Source organism: Leucoraja erinacea, chromosome 9 (assembly GCF_028641065.1).
Source record: "Leucoraja erinacea ecotype New England chromosome 9, Leri_hhj_1, whole genome shotgun sequence".
NCBI classification, from domain to species: domain Eukaryota; kingdom Metazoa; phylum Chordata; class Chondrichthyes; order Rajiformes; family Rajidae; genus Leucoraja; species Leucoraja erinaceus.
The window spans coordinates 500199-521498 of NC_073385.1; the positions used below are offsets into that span (position 1 = coordinate 500199).

A 21300-nucleotide genomic window follows, 5' to 3' on the forward strand; every position below is an offset into this window, starting at 1 on the left:
CCTAAACACTCATCCATATATAGGGGCAGGACGCAAGTCAGGTGTTTGTAAACTGGGATGACATGTTCTGGGAAGTGAGATTTTTAAATATTATAATTATTTTTGAAGCATCAAAGTTATTTTTCTATTTTTGTTACAAGATGATTGAATGTGAGATGCACAACAGGGAGATCTCCATCATTAAAAACTTTTACAAAGATTAACTTTGAACTTTAATCCTGCCCTACATTTCTATTTCCCTGCCTCAACTTCTGGTGATATTTTCTGAGAGTCAGGTTCTTGCTTAGTTGTCGCTCCACAGCTTAAATGGTAATTTTCCATGTTTGTGCCAAACTGATAATTATAGTAGTATCAAATCATAAAAGGTTAGTGGAATCCTTAAAAAATGAGATTATTCCTATCAATCATTGAACAACAGGTATTTTTCTATACTCTAAAGATATTATCAAATGCAAAGTTGTATTTGGTTCTAGTGTTCATTAAAATAAATGAGTCATTGTTAGCAATGTAAATCAGAGCTGTAATTTGCATCAACTTTGAAAGAACTTTGAAATTTTTCATTTTTTTACATTCATTAACATCAGCAAAGCCAGCATTTACTCAACATGCTTAAATGCTCTTGAGAAGAAGGCCGAGGAGAGGAGGCTACGCAAAACGCTGGAGAGGCAAAGACGAAAGAAGGAGATGTCAGGCAAGCTGATTCAGTGTGATGCTTGCAGTATGTGGGAGGTCAAGGACACTGCTGGTGCCTCTGGTTGCTACAAATGTGAGAAGTGCATCCAGGTAGAGCTCCTGAAGGACCATGTTGGGGAACTGGAGAAGCAAGTGGATGACCTCAGGTTCGTCCAAGAAACTGAGTCGTTCCTCGACAAGTCCTACAGTAAGATTGTTACACCTAAGGTACTGGAAGAGAGAAGGTGGGTGACGGTGAGAAAGGGAGGGAAGCATGGAATGCAAACGTCCCCGGGTGTTGTACCTCTTGTGAACAGGTTCACCCACTTAGAAGCTGTCGGGACAGAAGACGTGTTTACACTGAGCGGCGGACTGGCTTGCGATGCGAATAGGGCTATTGAGCCAAAACCAAAAAGGCCGACGTCAGGCAACGCCATTGTAGTAGGAGACTCCATTGTGAGAGGTACGGACAGGGGTTTCTGCGGCAACAGACGGGATTCCTGGTGCCAGGATCCAGGATGTCACGGACCGTGCAGAAAATCCTCAAGGGTGAAGGTGAACATAGAAACATAGAAATTAGGTGCAGGAGTAGGCAATTCGGCCCTTCGAGCCTGAACAGCCGGAAGTGGTAGTGCATGTCGGCACAAACGATGTGGGAAAGAAGGGGATGAATATTCTGCAGTGCGACTTTAAAGAGCTCGGAAAAATGCTGAAAAGCAGGACCTCCAGGGTTGTTATCTCCGGTTTGCTTCCAGTTCCTCGTGCTGGCGAGAGCAGGAACAGGGAGATACGGGACCTGAACGTGTGGCTGAGAAGCTAGTGCACGGGGCAGGGATTTAGATTCTTAGATCACTAGGATCTGTTTTGGAGTAAGGGGGAACTGTACAAAAGGGACGGATTGCATCTTAACAGGTGTGGGACCAGCATTCTGGCAGGCAGGTTTGCCACTGCTACACGGGTGGTTTCAAACTGAATAAGGGGGGCGGGGTGTCAAATGGGATAGTCGAGAATGGAGTTAAAGGGAAAGGGTTTCTTAAATGTGTGAGCGTAGAGACCGACGGGTGTAAAATGAGGGTAGAAGCAATAGGTAGCAAGGTGAAAAGTAAAAGTGGCAGGCAGACAAAACCAGGGCAAAAATCAAAAAGGGCCACTTTTCAACATAATTGTATAAGGGGTAAGTGTTGTAAAAACAAGCCTGAAGACTTTGTGTCTCAATGCGAGGAGCATTCGTAATAAGGTGGATGAGTTGAATATGCAGATAGCTAATAATGACTATGATATAGTTGGGATCACGGAGACATGGCTCCAGGGTGACCAAGGCTGGGAGCTGAACACCCAGGGATATTCAATATTCAGGAGGGATAGACAGAAAGGAAAAGGAGGTGGGGTAGCGTTGCTGGTTAGAGAGCAGATTAACGCAATAGAAGGGAAGGACATTAGCTTGAAGGATGTGGAATCGATATGGGGAGAGCTGCGAAACACTAAGGGGCAGAAAAGGCTAGTGGGAGTTGTGTGCAGGCCACCTAACAGTAATAGTGGAGTTGGGGATGGCATCAAACAGGAAATTAGAAATGTGTGCGACAAAGGTAAAACAGTTATAATGGGCGACTTCAATCTACATATAGATTGGGTGAATCAAATTGGCAGGGATGCTGAGGAAGAGGATTTCTTGGAATGTATGCGGGATATTTTTCTAAACCACAATGTAGAGGAACCAACGAGAGAGCAGGCTATTTTAGACTGGGTATTGAGTAATGAGGATGGGTTAGTTAGCAGTCTTGTTGTGCAAGGCACTTGAGCAACAGTGACCATAATATGGTGAAATTCTGCATTAGGATAGAGTGTGACATGGTTAATTCAGAGACTAGGGTCCTGAACTTAAAGAAAGGTAACTTTGAGGGTATGAGATGTGAATTGGCCAAGATAGACTGGCAATTAATTCTTAAAGGGTTGACGGCGGATATGCAATGGAAGGCATTTAAAGACTGCATGGATGAACTACAACAATTGTTCATCCCAGTTTGGCTAAAGAATAAATCAGGGAAGATAGTGCATCCGTGGATAACAAGGGAAATCAGGGATAGTATCGAAACAAAAGATGAAGCATACAAATTAACCAGAAAAAGCAACCTACCAGAGGACTGGGAGAAATTCAGTCCAGCAGAGGAGGACAAAGGGTTTAATTAGGAAAGGGAAAATAGATTATGAAAGAAAACTGGCAGGGAACATAAAAACTGACTGCAAAAGTTTTAATAGATATGTGAAGAGAAAAAGATTAGTTAAAACAAATGTCGGTCCCTTGCAGTCAGAAACAGGTGAATTGATCATGGGGAACAAGGACATGGCAGACCAATTGAATAACTACTTTTGGTCTATCTTCACTAAGCAAGACACAAATAATCTGTCGAAAATAGCAGCAGACCGGGGGTCAAATTAGATGGAGGAACTGAGTGAAATCCAGGTTAGCCGGGAAGTGGTGTAAGGTAAATTGAATGGATTAAAGGCCGATAAATCCCCAGGGCCAGATAGGCTGCATCCCAGAGTACTTAAGGAAGTAGCCCCAGAAATAGTGGATGCATTACTGATAATTTTTCAAAAAACTTTAGATTCTGGAGTAGTTCCTGAGGATTGGAGGGTAGCTAATGTAACCCCACTTTTTAAAAAGGGAGGGAGAGAGAAAACGGGGATTTACAGACCAGTTAGTCGAACGTCAGTAGTGGGGAAACTGCTAGAATCAGTTATTAAAGATGGGATAGCAGCACATTTGGAAAGTGGTGAAATCATTGGACAAAGTCAGCATGGATTTATGAAAGGTAAATCATGCCCGACGAATCTTGTAGAATTTTTCGAGTATGTAACTAGTAGAGTGGATAAGGGAGAACCAGTGGATGTGGTGTATCTGGACTTCCAGAAGGCTTTCGACAAGGTCCCACATAAGAGATTAGTATACAAACTTAAAGCACACGGTATTGGGGGTTCAGTATTGATGTGGATAGAGAACTGGCTGGCAGACAGGAAGCAAAGAGTAGGAGTAAACGGGTCCTTTTCACAACGGCAGGCAGTGACTAGTGGGGTACCGCAAGGCTCAGTGCTAGGACCCCAGCTATTTACAATATATATTAATGATTTGGACGAGGGAATTGAATGCAACATCTCCAAGTTTGCGGATGACACAAAGCTGGGGGGCAGTGTTAGGTGTGAGGAGGATGCTAGGAGGCCGTAAGGTGACTTGGATAGGCTGGGTGAGTGGGCAAATGCATGGCAGATGCAGTATTATGTGGATAAATGTGAGGTTATCCACTTTGGTGGCAAAAACAGGAAAGTAGACTATTATCTGAATGGTGGCCGATTAGGAAAAGGGGAGATGCAACGAGACCTGGGTGTCATGGTACACCAGTCATTGAAAGTAGGCATGCAGGTGCAGCAGGCAGTGAAGAAAGCGAATGGTATGTTAGCATTAATAGCAAAATAATTTGAGTATAGGAGCAGTGAGGTTCTACTGCAGTTGTACAAGGTCTTGGTGAGACCACACCTGGAGTATTGCGTACAGTTTTGGTCTCCTAATCTGAGGAAAGACATTCTTGCCATAGAGGAAGTACGGAGAAGGTTCACCAGACTGATTCCTGGGATGTCAGGACTTTCATATGAAGAAAGACTGGATAGACTCGGCTTGTACTCGCTAGAATTTAGAAGGTTGAGGGGGGAATCTTATAGAAAGTTACAATATTCTTAAGGGGTTGGACAGGCTAGATGCAGGAAGATTATTCCCGATGTTGAGAACAAGGGGTCACAGTTTAAGGATAAGGAGGAAATCTTTTAGAACTGAGATGAGAAAAACATTTTTCACACAGTGGTGAATCTCTGGAATTCTGCCACAGAAGGTCGTTAAGGCCAGTTCATTGGCTATATTTAAGAGGGAGTTAGATGTGGCCCTTGTGGATAAAGGCAGGTACAGGATACTGAGTTGGATGATCAGTCACCATATTTAATGGTGGTGGAGACTCGAAGGGCCGAATGGCCTACTCCTGCACCTATTTTCTATGTTTCTAAGCTATCATCCTGGAATACCGAACCCTGTCCAGTGAGGAAACTCCCAGAGGGGTTATTTGACACGGACTTCCAGAATTAAACCTTGCGATGATGAAGGAATGGTGATATATCTTCAAGTCAACAATGTGTGCAGATGGTGATACCTCCTTGCCTCTTCTACCTTTGTCTGACTGCTTGGCAGTGTTTTAGGTAGTGCTATTCAAGTAGCCATGGGATGTTACGGAAGTGCATTCGGCAGATGGTACTTACTGCCTTGGTAGTACAAACTAACATTACTAGCCGTGTACTATCCTTGGTAGGCGATGATGGGATGAGCACTTTTTATAACTGTCTGTGCCTTTGCGGTGACTCTTTTGTGACTTTGAATGCGAAAACAAAGACTTTCACTGCACCTAGTACAAGTGACAATGAAGTATCTTCATCATGTATAACAAAGTGGACGGAATTCCAGTCCTCTATTAGCTTCGAGTGAACTAAGAATTTCATTGTATCCTGCTGTGTATGGCAACAAACTAAACTGAATGAAAATGCTGGACAGTACTGTTGTAAGCTTCAAGTGTTGATGAAGCAGACCCTTCCAAACACCTTTTATATCTTGCAGATGATAAAGGCTTTTATGAATCAGGAAGCTAATATAATGATATTGTTTATTACTTGTTAAATAAATGGCTGACAGGATGTGAGCTATCACTTTCCCATCTATTATTTATTAGGCTTGAATTAAAAACTTTAAATTAATGCGATGGAAGATTCCCCAAATGCCTTGATAAGAGTAGCTTCAACAACACTCACGATTATTCATCATAGAGGACATAGTAGCCTGCTTGATAGGTACCCTTTCCACAACCGTTCACTCACTGCAGCACTGGCATGCAATTGTAGCAATCTGTACCATCTGCTGGATGCACTGCAGCAATTCACCTCAACAGCACTTTCCAAACCCACAACCTCTACCAGTTAGTAGGATAAGAACCCAGGAATGAGTAGGTCAACATATGATAAGAGCTTGACAGCACTGGGCCTGTACTCGCTGGAGTTTAGAAGAATGAGAGGGGACCTCAATGAAATGTACAGAATAGTGAAAGGCTTGGATAGAGTGGATGTGGAGAGGATATCCACTAGTGGGAGTGTCTCAGAATTAAAGGATGTTCTTTAGGAAGAAGATGAGAAGAAATTTATTTAGTCAGAGGGTGGTGAATCTGTGGAATTCTTTGCCACAGATGGCTGTGAAGGCCAAGTCAATGGATATTTTTAAGGCAGAGATGGATTATTGATTAGTACAGGTGTCAGAGGTTATGGGGAGAAGGCAGGAGAATGGGGTTAGGTGGGAGAGATAGATCAGCCATGATTGAATGGCGGAATAGACCACAAAATGGGCTGAATGGCCTAATTCTACTCCTCTCACTTATGATCTTATGAACCACAAAAGCATAGGAACACCACCACTTAGAAGTTAACCTCCAAGCAATACACCACCATAACTCGGAGATATATCACCCTTCCTGGGGCAAAATCATGGAACTCTCCACCTAACAGTATTCCGGGTGTGCCCACACCTCAAGCACTGCTGTGGTTCAAGGCAGTAGTTCACCAATGTCCTCTCAAAGGGAAATTATGGATCAGGCAACTAAATGCTGGCTTTCCACATCCCATGAAAGAATTAAAAAAATTAAACCCAAGACCCAGAAATAGTTTAGTTTGGAGATACAGCGCGGAAACAGGTCTTTCGGCCCACCTAGTCCGCGCTGGCCAGCGATTCCCACACACTAACATTATCCTATGGACAATGTACAATTTTACCAAGCCAATTAGCCTACAAACCAGTACACCTTAGCCCTTAAGGCCACCGAGGTCTGCTCCATCTATCATATCAGTTAGAGCATGATCTTACAAGAACATAAAGTGCATCCAAAAGCTTCTTTCTAAGTCACACTTTTCCACTGAGAATGATGACCCTAATTCTCTATGTTTAATAACCTATTTATCTCAGCTTGAACACACTCACCCACATTTCTCTAGAATAGGGAATTCTAAAGACCTCCTAGAATATAAATCTCTCATCTCGTGAATGGAATGCCTGAAGGGCCTTCCCACTTACACAATTTTTTTCGGCAACTGCCGGTATCTGTCATTAATCGCAGCAGGTTGCCGAAAATCTTCAACATGCTGAGAATCCAGCGTTGACCAGACTCTTTGGGCGACTACTCATGACCAAACAGGCAACATGTTGCAGGGTGATGCCTGTATGGTCGTGATTAGTTGCCCAAAGAGTCGTACCTTTTTCAGGCCACCGCTGGATTTTCAACATGTTGAAAATTTTCGGCGACCTGCTGAGACTATGACGGGTGCCAGGAGTCGCCAAAATAATTGCGTAAGTGGGACAGGCCCTTTAAGCACCCAAACCCTTATTTCGAGACTAAGGTTCCTATTTCTACCTTTTTTCAGTTTCTGAACATTTATCATGCTAAACCTTCTCAAAATTGTGCTGATAGAGATCACATCACATGCTTTTAAATTTGAGAGTATAGATTAAATAAAGTTATTATTATTAAAACTGCATGCGGCTTTATAGATAATTTACTCTGCGCCACATCAAAAGGCAAGACTATTCTTTCTCAAGTCAGGAAGCTTAAACGGTCCACTATACTCCATGTATGGAATTAACAATAGTTCAATGGTGCTTTATTTATCACATGTGCAACTGCATAGTGAATTTATTTTGTTGCATATTTACATACGCAGGCGCCACCATGTTTATGGCACCATTTGGCACCACAAAGCACTGAACAATTGCAGCAAGACTTCCTTCTTTTCCTATTCAAAGCCTGTTGTATCAAAAGCTTTACAGACATTTTCTTTATGCAGATTAATAATAAGATAACTTGCAGGGATGTTGAATAGGGAATACCTTCTTGCTGTAACTGAGCCAGGAATAGAGCGAGGTATGTGTCGGAGATCAATTCTGGACCCGTCAATAAAGAATTCAGGTTAAACCACTGGTCGGAAAAGAAAGCAACAGTTATTTGTTACATCTGTGACACAGTTACTGGAAAGATGTATCGTCTTCACATTAACCCATCTTAAAGTAATTCTAAGTTTACTCCTTATTAGTTTAACTCTGCTAGAAAATACATCAACTGCGCCGCCTAGTGGTAAACTATGCTTGAGAAGTATTTGATGAGTATGTTAATTTAGACAAAACTGCTTGAATCTTAAGAAATTTTACATTTTATTGTTCTTTTCTTTGAAAAGTCTTAATAATTTTTGAACTTAGCCATTCTGAGTGATTATGAATTATTTTAGTGAGTATGGCTAAGTAAGGGGAGTAGTTTAGCCAGCTGTATTATGTTCAGTCTCCTATCCCCATGTTCTGATATTACATGGCAGAGGGCCCTATCAACACGTGGTACATCACCACTGAGGATTAGGTCAGCTTACCCCAGCAAGGTTGATGGGGGGGGTTGGTGAGGTAAATTGCACAAATACATACTTTGTTTTGAGGCTAGCTGATGACCACAAGATTTACCCCATTTAACAAGAGGAGGGAGAGGGGTGGGAAGGAGAGACATTGTAGTCACAACAGTCAAGACCAATTTAACAAATAGATACTAAGCGTGAAATGTTCCTAAAGATTGAATGTTTCGCCATGTAGAGAAACTGCCTCTTGAGGTAACAGAAAATTTGATTTTTCCAATTTATTAAAGTAGATTATAAATGCTCCACTTCAAACAACTGAGTTATATAAACGATGGGTTTCTTGCATTTCATAATAACATTATTATGGAGCCTTAAACAAAATAACAATGATGCTGGTTAAAGAAATACTGAAGCAATGGAGAAGGTCAAAGAGGTACATTTCCAGAAAAACTTTAAAAAGTGTGGTGGACAAACGCAAGGCAATGTCAGACTGCAAAACCTAGGTAAATGCAGGCCAATGGGGCAAAAATAAAACAAAGTTAGGATAATCAATAACAATGCAGAAAGTGGCGTGACAGATGTAAGGTGGAACGGCCAGGAAAGGGTTTAAACAACATGATTAGAAGTTAAGCTTTGAGGATTAAATTCTTAAGGGGTTGGACAGGTTAGATGCAGGAAGATTGTTACCGATGTTGGGGAAGTCCAGGACAAGGGGTCACAGCTTAAGGATAAGGGGGAAATCCTTTAAGGCCGAGATGAGAAAAACATTTTTCACACAGAGAGTAGTGAATCTCTGGAACTCTCTGCCACAGAGGGTAGTTGAGGCCAGTTCATTGGCTATATTTAAGAGGGAGTTAGATGTGGCCCTTGTGGCTAAGGGGATCAGGGGTATGGAGAGAAGGCAGGTACGGGATACTGAGTTAGATGATCAGCCATGATCATATTGAATGGCGGTGCAGGCTTGAAGGGCCGAATGGCCTACTCCTGCACCTATTTTCTATGTTTCTATGTATTGAGGAACTGGTGTTATGTGGTATGGGATAATGGCCAGTGCACGATATGATAAAAATTGCAGGTTTTGCTGATGAAAGGTGAAGGATTTGAACTTAGTAACACAGCATGAAAACAGGTTCTTCGGCCCACAGAGTCCATGCTGACCATTGATCACCCGTACACTTGTTCTAAACTAACAAGGTAAGGGAGGGAAAAGATGTTTGGTTCCTTTCAAATCTATTTGATGATACTCTGGAGTCTGGGCCAAGGGGAAGTGCTGAAATATTGTAGGTAGACACAACATGCTGGAGAAACCCAGCGGGTGAGGCAGAATATCTGGAGAGAAGGAATGGGTGACGTTTCGGGTCGAGACCCTTCTTCAGACTGAAATACTGTGATCAGTCGTGCCGAAAGCTGCAGATAATATACCATGCCGCAGTGAATATCATTAGTCTGTTTAGTTAGGAGCAATTTGATGCTGTGAGGGGGAGCACAACCTGGTTTAGGTGAAAGACAACCAACTTAACGCATTTTTGTAGCAATATTTTAAAATTCCGCAATCTTCACAAAGAAGAAACAAATTTATTTTCACAATTCAATTAAATGAAGATTTTTTGAGATAGAAGTAATTCAAACTACAGCACTGTAAAGTCTAGCAAACTATTAGTGGAGCGTATTTTTAAAAATATTTTTAGTGGTCAAATTGAAATAAACAATCATTGGAAATATTGGAAAGGGAATGCTCTCATTTTTCCTGATTGTGTGAATGAAAATTCCATACTAATTATTTAATGTCAAAGAGTAAACTACCTGATTTCCTAATTTTCGTACTGTAAACCAATGTTCTTTGTAGTTGCATATAAATGCCCTTTCAATTCTGTGGAAACAACAAACATATGGATAGACCGTAAACCATTTCACAAGGAATTTATTGAAAGAATCAATTTAATTTTTTCAAAATGCCTACTTCCAAACAAAATGGCTATTGTTTATTTGTGAGTTTTAAGAGCATAATTTGCAAATCTGAGTCCAAATTCTGAAAATTAAAATTAAGCCGCATTAACAATAATTATAATTTCAATCAAAGAAATAATGAAAACACACTGTGTTTATATATAATGTGTCTTACATTGGATCAATCCTTAATCGCTGATATTCTGGGCTGTTGAAGAGGGTAATCTCTAACCCCCAGACTCTCAAGGCACTACTAATCACCTGTAGAAATAACATTTATTTGAAAGTGTTTTGGATTTTACATAAATACAATGCAGCCCATTTAAAATACATAATTCTACTAGCAACAGCTGTTGTAATGCACAGAAATGTAAGCATTAAAATATATTTATCAATAAACCTCTAGTGGTTTCATATTTTGGACATTAATGCATCAATCAGCCCCTTCCCTCCCATATAACAATTCGGAATACAATCTGTGCGGAACTTTTAATTATTTTCTTTGTGGAAATGACTTCACTGGCTTCTGTGACCTTTCTATAAACATGTTATAAATAGTATGGCAAATTAGACATTTTCTTCCAAATGTATGAACAGTGCAAATACAAGTTTCCCAAATGCAATTTTCCAATACCTCTTCAGCACTACTGAAAGCACTTGCACAAGTACCCAAGAATAGGCCCTTGAATCTGTTTTACTATGGATAAAGGAGAGAATTCAGGATAAAGGAGGGAATTTGTGCTTGGAGTCTGGGGATGTGAGCACAAGGTATTACACAAGTTTTCACTAAGGAGAAGGACATGGAAGACAGTGAGATCCATGTGGAGATTACTAACAAACAAAGGAAGTTTAGGATAAGCAGGAGGGGCTGTTGGGGTTCTTGAAGACTTTTAGGGTGGATAAATCCCCAAGACCTGATGGGATCTATTTTAAGTTATTAAGGGATTGCAGGAGCCTTGACAAATATATTTGTGCCTTCTCCAACTACAGGCAAGGTCCTGGAGGACTGGAGAGTAGCTTAAGTTGCTCCATTGTTTCAGAAGGGAACTAGGCCAGAGCACATCACATCACTGGTAGGGAAGCTATTCGAGAGGATTCTTTGGGATCAAATTTACTTTGGAAGAAAATGGGTGAATTGGGGACAGTCAGCATGGCTTTGTGCATGGCAGGTTGTGTCATACTAACCTGATCATGTTTTTTGAAGAGGGAACAAAGGTGATCGACGAGGGTAGGGTGGTGGATGTTGTCTACATGATTTTAGTAAGGTATTTGGTAAAGTCCTCCATGGTAAATTGATGCAGAAGATTAAGATACTCAGGATTAAGAGTGACTTTGTCATATGGATTCAGAACTGGCTTACTGGGGGGACAGAGGGTAGTAATGGAAGGATAATATTCAGCTGGAGATTTGCGCCCAGTGGAGTTGTGCAGGGATCTGTGCTGGGACCTCTGCGGTTTGTGACATATGTAAATGACTTAGACGTAAATGTAGACGAGTTGGTTAATACGTTTGCAAATAATATTAAGATTGCTGGGGTCGTGGACTGTGAGAAAGGCTGTCAAAAATATACAGCGGGTTATTGATCAGCTACAGAAATGGGCGGAGAAACAGCAGATGGAGTTTAATTTGGGCAATTGTGAGGCGTGGCACTTTGGGAGGTGAAATGTAAATGTAGAATGTATAATTAATGGATGAGCCTTAGCAGCGTTGATGTATAGAAGGCTTTTTGAATCCAAGTCCATAACTCCCTGAAAGTGGCAACACAAGTTGATAAGAGTGGTAAAGAATGCATTTAGTATGCTTGCTTTCATCGATCGGGGAATTGAGTATAAGTGTTCGGCACAGAGATTGTGGGCAGAAGGACCTGTACTTGTACTGTGCTGTTCTATATTCTGTGTGAGATATATTGTAGTAAACCCCAATAAAAGGTTTATCTGTCTTGAAATTGTCCACTGCCTCAATTTCGTTACAAGCCATGATAAAGAGAGAAGGGGAGAGCGTGGCGAGATCTGTCTATACTAATGGTTCCCCTTGTTTTCACTCGTCAATAGTATGATTCTAAGTTTCAAATTATGTCCTTTTTCATTGTGTTCATTCACAGGATGCAGATGGCACTTGAAACACGGACATTAATCGTCCATTCTTAACTATCCCTGACCTAGGCAGACAGTTAAGTGTGAACCGCATTGATTGGTCTGGAATCACACATCGGCCAAAACAGGAAAGAATGGCACATTTCCTTCCCCAAAGGACATTTGTGGCTTTTTAAAACAATCCAGTATTTTTATGGCTATCACTATCTTTATCAAAAACTAGATTTTTTTCCCATTAAATTGAAGATTTTAGTTTAGTTTTTAATTTTATAGACACAGCATGGAAAAAGGCCCTTTACCCAATGAGTCCACACCTACCAGCTAATTCTATCCTACACACTAGGGACAATTTACAAAAGCCAGTTAACATACAAACTTAGACACAAAAAGCTGGAGTAACTCAGCGGGACAGGCAGCATCTCTGGAGAGAAGGAATGGGTATGAATAACATACAAATAACACACACATTTTGTATGTTATATACAAATTCCAAGTTTAATATAACATACAAACTTGCATATCTTTAGAATGCGGGAGTAAAGCTGAGCACACGGAGAATGTGCTAACTCTGTACAATATAAATCACCCTAGCTGCAATGGAAGCTCAAAGTCATCTCTGGATCGATCATTCAAAACCCTGGCTGCTAGTCCATAAGTTAACCACTTGCTACTGTGCCTTTAGGGGAGATAATTGTTCACTTTAAAAAACATATATTCTAACAATCTTTGTAAATGTGGGTAATGCCGGCAAGGCCAGTATTTATTGCCCATCCTTGATTACTCTTGAGAAGAATTTGAGCCAAATTCTTGTACCATTGCAATCCTCTCAGTGAAAGTACTCCCCCATTGCTATTATAGAATCAAAGTGAAAGAGCTATAAAGCCAAGAAACTGCCCCTACAGTCCAACTCGTACAGACTGACTAAGTTACTTAACGCAGCTAGTCACACTTACTTGCCTGCAACTAGCCCATAAATTTCCAAACCTCTCCTATCCATGAATATGTCTACATGTTTTTTAAATTTTGCAATTGCTAACCCTAACCTCTACCACTGCCTCTGACAGCTTGTTCTATCTACACATCACCCTCTTTGGAAAAATGCTGCCCCTTAGGTCTCTTTCCCCTTAACTTAAACCTATCCTTTCTAGTTTTTGAATCCTCTACTCTGGGGGAAAGATTATGGTTATTCACCTTAGCTACACCCCTCATTATTATATAAACCTCGGTCAGGTCACGCCTCAGCCTCCTACATTCCACGGAAATTGTTGGAGCCCTGACAAAGTTATTTTTAAATCTTCACCCGCCACTGTTGAAGTGAAAACATGCTTTTTTAATTCAAGAAAGGGAGTAGGGTTAAGTCTGGCACAGACTTCTGGTGGATAAGATTAATCTACACATGGAAAGGCAAGGATTAAATACAGATACTAGCCATGGCTTTGTTAGAGGGAATATTCTTTCCAACCAAATTGATTGAATTTCTCAAAGAAATGACAAAACACATTGATGCATTGCAATTGATATAGACTACATGGAGTTTAATAAAACCCAGTGTGTTAAAGGTAGTGCAGGAATTAGCATCTGGTGAGCCAGATGTTGAACCAATGGGGGTTTCCAAATAGTCAGCTAGTGGATGATCACAGTGTTACTATAATGTACCAGGGGAATCAGTGTTGGGATCTTATGTATTTTAATAATTTGAACATGAAACTAGGAGTTATGATCAGTTAGTTAACAAATTACCCATAAAATGTTAATGGTGAGAAAGATTGTCAAAGGCAGCAAGATGGTATTGATCAGTTGATTAGATAAGCAGGTAAATGGCACGGAATTTAATCCTGATAAATGAGATGCATTTCAGGAGGACTTGTAAGTGCAGGACATATACAATGAATGGAAGGATTCCAGTGAATATTGAAGAATAGAAAAAACCTCAGTGCACGAGTCCAAAGATCTCAGATTATGCATTACCGATAGGAAAGACGGGCTCGCTAGTGCAGACCAGCGGCATCGGCACCTAGTTTTATAGTGAAACAACACTAAATGCTGGAGTAACTCAGCTGACTGAATCAGTCACCTATCTGTGTTCTCAAGAGATCCTGACCCACTGAATTCCTCCAGCACTTTGTGTCCTTTCGGGGGGTGAAGAAGGGCTTGCTGGTGCACCTTGCGAGTCTGGAGTGGGGTCAGAAGTCAAGGGTCCAAGCAGCCAGAGAGATGGTGTGATGCGGGGATGGGTCGGCAGGTCATTCCATTCACATTCAATTTACATTTTATATTTGCTTTATTTAGGTTTATGGCCATCCATGGTGCTTTAGAGAGACGAGGTGTCGCTAGCGGGGCTGGGGTGTGTGTCGTTTCATTATCACGTGACCTCTGTTGGTCCAGAAAATCGGATAATCCCGAAAGACTCTGGAACCAAGGGTGCTGGAAAATAAGTGTTCAACCTTTATTAGCATCTACAACATGAATGATCAAAACTGTTAATCCCATGCAACCACCGTTTCAGTTCTTTAGGGTTAGTTCTGTCTGCAGATTACTTTTATCTATTGCATGTATCTAAGGATGTGGCTAATTTGGAACTATAAACTACATGGCAATATTTAATAAATCAATAACAGAAGTAAATATAATCCTTCCTCATCACTTTAGATTGGCATGCCGAAAATTGGCAATCAGGGGTTGAAGGGTAGAAACATAGAAAATAGGTGCAGAAGTAGGCCATTCGGCCCTTCGAGCCAGCACCGCCATTCAATATGATCATGGCTGATCATCCAAAATTAGTACCCTGTTCCGGCTTTTCCCCCATATCCCTTGATTCCTGTAGCCCTTAACAGCTAAATTGAACTCTCTCTTGAAATCATCCAGTGAATTGGCCTCCACAGCCTTCTGTGGCAGAGAATTCCACAGATTCACAACTCTCTGGGTGAAAACGTTTTTTCTCATCTCAGTCCTAAAGGGCCAACTTGCTCCTAAACTCAAATCCTCTCGCAATGAAGGCCAATTGGCTTTCTTCACTGCCTGCTGTGCCTTCATGCTTACTTTTAGTGACTGATGTACAAGGACACCCAGGTAATGTTGCACCTCCCAATCTCCTAATCGGACACCATCTGCCTTCCTGTTCTTGCCACCAAAGTGGAAAACCTCACATTTATCCACATTATACTGCATCTGCCATGCATCTGTCCACTCACCCAACCTATCCAAGTGACCCTGCAGCCTCATAGCATCTTCCTCGCAGCTCACACTGCCACCCAGCTTTGTGTCATCCGCAAAATTAGAGAAGTTACATTTAATTCCCTCGTCTAAATCGTTAATATATATTGTAAATAACTGGGGTCCCAGCGCCGAGCCTTGCGGCACCCCACTAGTCACTGCCTGCCATTCTGAAAAGGTCCCGTTAATTCCTACTCTTTGCTTCCTGTCTGCCAACCAGTTCTCTATCCATGACAACACCCTGCCCCCAATACCACGTGCTCTAATTTTGCACACTAATCTCTTGTGTGGGACCGTGTCAAAGGTTTTTTGGAAGTCCTATACACCACATCCACTGGCTCTCCCTTATCCATTCTACTTGTTACACCCTCAAGAAATTCCAAAAGATTAGTCAAGCATGATTCCCCCATCATATATCCATGCTGACTTTGATCAATCCTGTCACTGCTTTCCAAATGCATTGCTATAACATCTTTAATAATCGACTCCAGCATCTTCCCCACTACCGATGTAAGGCTAACTGGTCTATAATTCCGTTTTCTCTCTCCCTCCTTTCTTAAAAAGTGGAATTACATTGGCTACCCTCCAGTCCACAGGAACTGATCCAGAGTCGAGAGAACATTGGAAAATGATCACCAATGCATCCACAATTTCTAGGGCCACATCCTTGGTACTCTGGGATGCAGACCACCAGGCCCGGGGGATTCATCTGCCTTCAGTCCCAACAATTTACCCAACACCACTTTCTGATTAATGTGGATTCCCTTCAGTTCCTCCCTACCACTAGATCCTCAGTCCCCCAGTATATCTGGGAGATTGTTTGTGTCTTCCTTAGTGAAGACAGAACCAAAACATTAATTTAAGTGTTCCGCCATTTCCTTGTTTCCCATTGTAAATTCACCCGTCTCTGACTGTTAGGGACCTACATTCGGCTTCACTAATCTTTTCCTTTTTACACACCTATAGAAACTTTTACAGTCAGTTTTTATATTCCCCGCAAGCTTTCTTTCATGTTCTTTTTCCCCCCTCTCAATTAACCCCTTTGTCGTCCTCTGTTGAGTTTTAAATTTCTCCCAGTCCTCTGGTTTGCCGTTTCTTCTGGCCAATTTATATGCCTCTTCCTTGGATTTAATACTATCCTTTACTTCCCTCGTCAGCCACGGTTGAGCCGCGCTCCCCGTTTTATTTTTTCGCCAGATAGGAATGAACAATTTCTGGAGTTCATCCATGCGGTATTTAAATCTTCACCATTGCATCTTCACTGTCAACCCTTTAAGTATAGTTAGCCAGTCTATCCCAGCCAATTCCCGTCTCATACTTTCAAAGTCAGGTTCAAGTTCAGGACCCTAGTCTCTGAATTAACCATGTCACACTCTATCCTAATGCAGAATTTCACCATACTATGGTCACTGTTGCCCAAGGCCCTTGCACAACAAGATCGGTAACTAATCCTTCCTCATTACACAATACCCAGTCTAGGATGGCCTGCCCTCTAGTCGGTTCCTCTACATATTGGTTTAAAATCCCATCCCGTATACATTCCAGGAAATCCTCCTCCTCAGCACTGTTTCCGATTTGGTTGGCCCAATCTATATGTAGATTAAAATTACGCATGTTAACCACTGTGCCTTTGCTACAAGCATCTCTAATTTCCTGCTTGATGCTATCCCCAACCACTCTACTGCTGTTTGGTGGTCTGTATCCAACCCCAACAAGTGTTTTCTGCCCGTGACTATTTCGCAGTTCTACCTATACTGATTCTACAGCATCCAAGCAAATGTCTCTCCTTGCTATTGCATTCATCTCCTCTTTAACCACCCCATCTCCTCTTCATTCTGTCTATCCTTCCTGAACCCCAGCATGTTTAGCTCCCAGCCTTGGTCACCATGTAGCCATGTCTCTGTAACTCCAACTCTATCATATCCCTTAACTACTAATTGCGCATCCAATTCATCCACCTTATTTTGAATGCTCCTTGCATTAAGGCACAAAGCTTTCAGGTTAGATTTTCTTATCTCCCTTCTACCTTTTGCTTCTGTCCTCCTTTTATGGCCCTGTCTCCTTGCATTGGGTCCCATCCTCCTGCCTGCCCTGTTAGTTTAAACGTGATGTTTCCTCCACTTTCTTTCCGGTTAGCTGCATGGATATGCGTCCACGTTGTTGACTCCACCTCCCCACTTTTAAGTTTAAACCAGTGGTTCCCAACCTTTTTTTGGCCATGCCCCACCTAATCACCTCTAAAATCCTGATGCCCCCCCCCCGTGTGGTGATATATAATTCTTATAATTTAAAAAGTGAACTCCGTTTCAGCTGGAGAAGCTTAAAACGGCAATACATTGGTTTAAACAAGCTTCAAAAGAACATGGCCTCGCGCGCTTCGTGCGACGTGCATGAAGAGCGATGGCGCGGTGATTATGTAATAACTACACAATAAAGACCTTTTTTTACCCAAAAAAAATTATTTACTCAAAATAACACCTGAAACATAAACTACATATGTTTACCTGATGGAAAATCCAAAAAAATTAAAATCGAAAATTTGGACCCAGACCTCCTCAGTCGCACTCAATTGCCCCCCCTTAAAATTCAAATTGCCCCCCTGTGGGGCGTACGCCCCGCGTTGGGAACCACTGGTTTAAACCTACCCGTATAGCACTAGCAAACCTGCCTGCCAGAATAAAATTAAATTTATATTTAAAAGTAACATGTCACTGGCATAAAATCAGATACTTACTTGAATTGAAAAGAATCCACTATCATCCATATTCCCTGACGGTTGCTTTAAAATGAGAGAGAGTTTGTAAAGATGGGATAATACAAACATTCATCGTACTGTGACTAAAAATGCACAATGCTAAATGGCAAACATAGAATTTCAATATCGGACTTATTTTATCAAACAGAGCTGAAAGCATCAATGTGGGAATAATATTTCAACAATATACATAATCAATATTGCAGTTATAAACCTGATCTTTACATCGAAAATAAATTATTATTGCAGTTGAGGCACCAAAATGCACAAGTTAAAATTTCATTTTAAAAACAGAAGTTACTCAGAGGAACCCAACTCTCTACTCTGAATTTCTTCTCATGAACCTGACACCAAGTATAAAGTCTGAAGAATGGTCTTGACCCGAAACGTTGCCCATTTCCTTCACTCCATAGATGCTGCATCACCCGCTGAGTTTCTCCAGCATTTTTGTCTACCAAGTATAAACATTCTTTTTGAAGGGGATATATTCATGGACTGCTGCCCCAGATTGACAAAGTAAAGCAAGTTCACAGAATAATGAATTTAGTTAGCGTGTATGTTTAGTGTTGCACAATCACTTCGATCAAGCAAGAGTTTCAAATCAAATAATTTGCTCATCGCAATCATTTGTTAAAATGGTAAACGGAAACTCCACTGTAAAGTGGTGAGGACATTTTATTTATCTTCATCTCCCATATAATGTATTTCTGTTCTCAGTTGCTTTTCAGAGAAGATATTAAGGAAAGAGGGGAATGAGAAGTCATTTGAGATACTCATAAGCACCCACTATAGACAATACAAGGATATTGCTAGAAATAGCAGGATGGTGCGTGGAGACAACGGCATCCATCCACAACTACTGCAATTCAGAAAAATCCACCAAACTACTCTTTGCTTTGTTGGTTTGGATTATATTACTATAACAATCTTAAATCATTGGTTAATTATTCAATTATACTGCACTGAATGTGACTTTCCCCGTTTATGCAAATATGCAGCCATATATCATTTTTCATTACTTTGAATTGCTTCTCTGCAGGCAAAAACAAACCCATAGTCATAGAGTGATACAGTGTGGAAACAGGCCCTTTGGCCTACTCAACCTCTCCCGATAGCATGGACCCTCTAGCCCTAGCAATATCCTAGTAAATCTTCTCTGTACCCTTTCTAGCTTGATAACATCTTTTCTATAGCATGGTGCCCAGGACGGAACACAATACTCTAAATGCAGCCTTACCAACGACTTACCAACTGCAACATGACCTCCCAACTTCTATACTCAATACTGATGAAGGCCAATGCGCCAATCACCTTTTTGACCATATCTACCTGCGATTTCACCTTTAAGGAACCATGCACCTGCACTCCTAGATCCCTCTCCTCTACAACACTCCCCAGAGCCCTACCATTGCTAGGAGCAAGGAGGTCCTACTGTAGTTGTACAGGGCCCTGGTGAAACCACACCGGAGTAGTGTGTGCAATTTTGGTCTCCTAATTTGAGGAAGGACATTATTGCTATTGAGGGTGTGCAGCAGAAGTTCACCAGGTTAATTCCCAGGATGGTGGGACTGACATATGATGAAAGAATGGGTCGACTGGGCTTGTATTCACTGGAATTTAGAAGGATGAAAGGAGAACTTATAGAAACACATGAGATTCTTAAAGGGTTGGACAGGCTAGATGCAGGAAAAAAATTCCTGAAGTTGGGGGAGTCCAGAACCAGGGGTCACAGTTTAAGAATAAGGGGTCGGCCTATTAGGACTGAGTGATGGAAAAACATCTTCACTCAGAGTTGTGAATCTGTGGAATTTTCTGCCACAGATTCACCGGATGTTTTCAAGAGAGAGATTTAGCTCTTAGCACTAAAGGAATTAAGGGATATGGGGAAAAAGCAGGAACGGGGTACTGATTTTAGATGATCAGCTCGAAGGGCCAAATGGCCTACTCCTGGACCTATTCTTCTATGTTTCTATGTTTCATTCACTGTGTAGGTCCTGCCCATGTTAGACCCACAACTGTTTGACTTGGAGTTGAGTTGTTAAAATCTAGTTATTGCAAAAGTCTATTTGAAACAATAGAAGTAAACACAGGTTTGATTTAAGACACAACTTTTACCTGTAAAAATATTTTGTATTCTTCTGTGGTAGTTCCCCCCTCTGCCATTCTTGCTCGCTCTTCTTCATCCAATTGTTGTGCAATTGTAGACAGATCTATGGGGCTGAAGTACTCACCCTGAAGCAAATTGTTGAGGCAATGTTGAGCACAGAGAGACCCTTCTTGCTGCAGGATCAAGCAGAATAAAACACATAAGATTTTCATGTAAACTCTGGGAGCAGTGTCCCTTGGCGCATTCTGAAAATGTCACCAATTCTTAAAAAGACTCATTGCTTGGTCATTAAAAGACACATCTTAATCTCATTTTTTAAATCTTACAGTGGAGATTAAAAAACAAACAAATTGCAATTCAATCTTCTTACCAAGATGGATTAAAGCTAAACGTGGTACTTTTTATGGCTTAAAAGCTGGGATGTGTTAAAAGCTTCCTTAAAGAAGTGCAACATCCTCATTGACTCCCAGGAACATCTGGCCCACGACTGCTCAAAAGGGAAAAGCAGCATTCAGGATAAAGTGGCCTTGCTTTAGAAACACATGAAACCTCTGAAGCAAAAGAGCACAGTACCTCACAAACTATGCTCAGGCCTTGTCTGTCAGCCACCTCCTGCCCATTCGTGGAACAGTCTGCAGTTACCAGGCTCATAAAATCACTCAGAACTCACTAAACTGAAGAGGTAGCAGGACAATCCTCAGGGACCAGCTAAGAAAAGCAACACCAACTCTGGCATGCTGCACTAATTACCTGGAATTGCAGATTGTATGATGAAAAATTACTTGTTATAGTTTTGTGGCATGTACTAGATGTAGCAGCAGCACTAAAGAGATCCACCATAAACAGTAAGTAGTACATCTCACTAATTCATTAATTCATAGGATAATTACAAATAAATTAACAGTGAGGTTAGGGCACAGGCATTATCCTTAGTCCATTACCCTACTCACTGAACCAAATAGAATAACTTGTTTAGAGACTCCAAAAAATCTTGTTAATAGCAATTATTCAATTGAGGTTATTGCACACAAACTGTAAGCACTGCG

At 41.3% G+C, this 21300-nt stretch overlaps 1 protein-coding gene across 7 annotated transcripts in view; it reads right to left on the bottom strand.

Annotated features, from left to right (window-relative positions):
* The window catches only part of atxn3 (ataxin 3), a 113731-nt gene that overhangs the window by 86438 nt on the left and 5993 nt on the right, over positions 1-21300 (bottom strand). For 5 of the 7 annotated variants that reach the window (XR_008723968.1, XM_055640054.1, XM_055640055.1 and 2 more), the window contains exons 2-6: positions 20263-20427; positions 18127-18171; positions 10262-10347; positions 9943-10009; positions 7631-7718 (exon numbers count right to left, since the gene is read on the bottom strand). Coding sequence is in view for 6 of the 7 variants with exons in the window: in XM_055640054.1 (XP_055496029.1) it covers positions 7631-7718; positions 9943-10009; positions 10262-10347; positions 18127-18171; positions 20263-20427 (451 nt within the window). In the remaining variant the exon portion in view is untranslated. The remainder of the gene's footprint in view (positions 1-7630; positions 7719-9942; positions 10010-10261; positions 10348-18126; positions 18172-20262; positions 20428-21300) is intronic. The other 2 variants (XM_055640058.1, XM_055640059.1) reach the window with 1 other exon arrangement.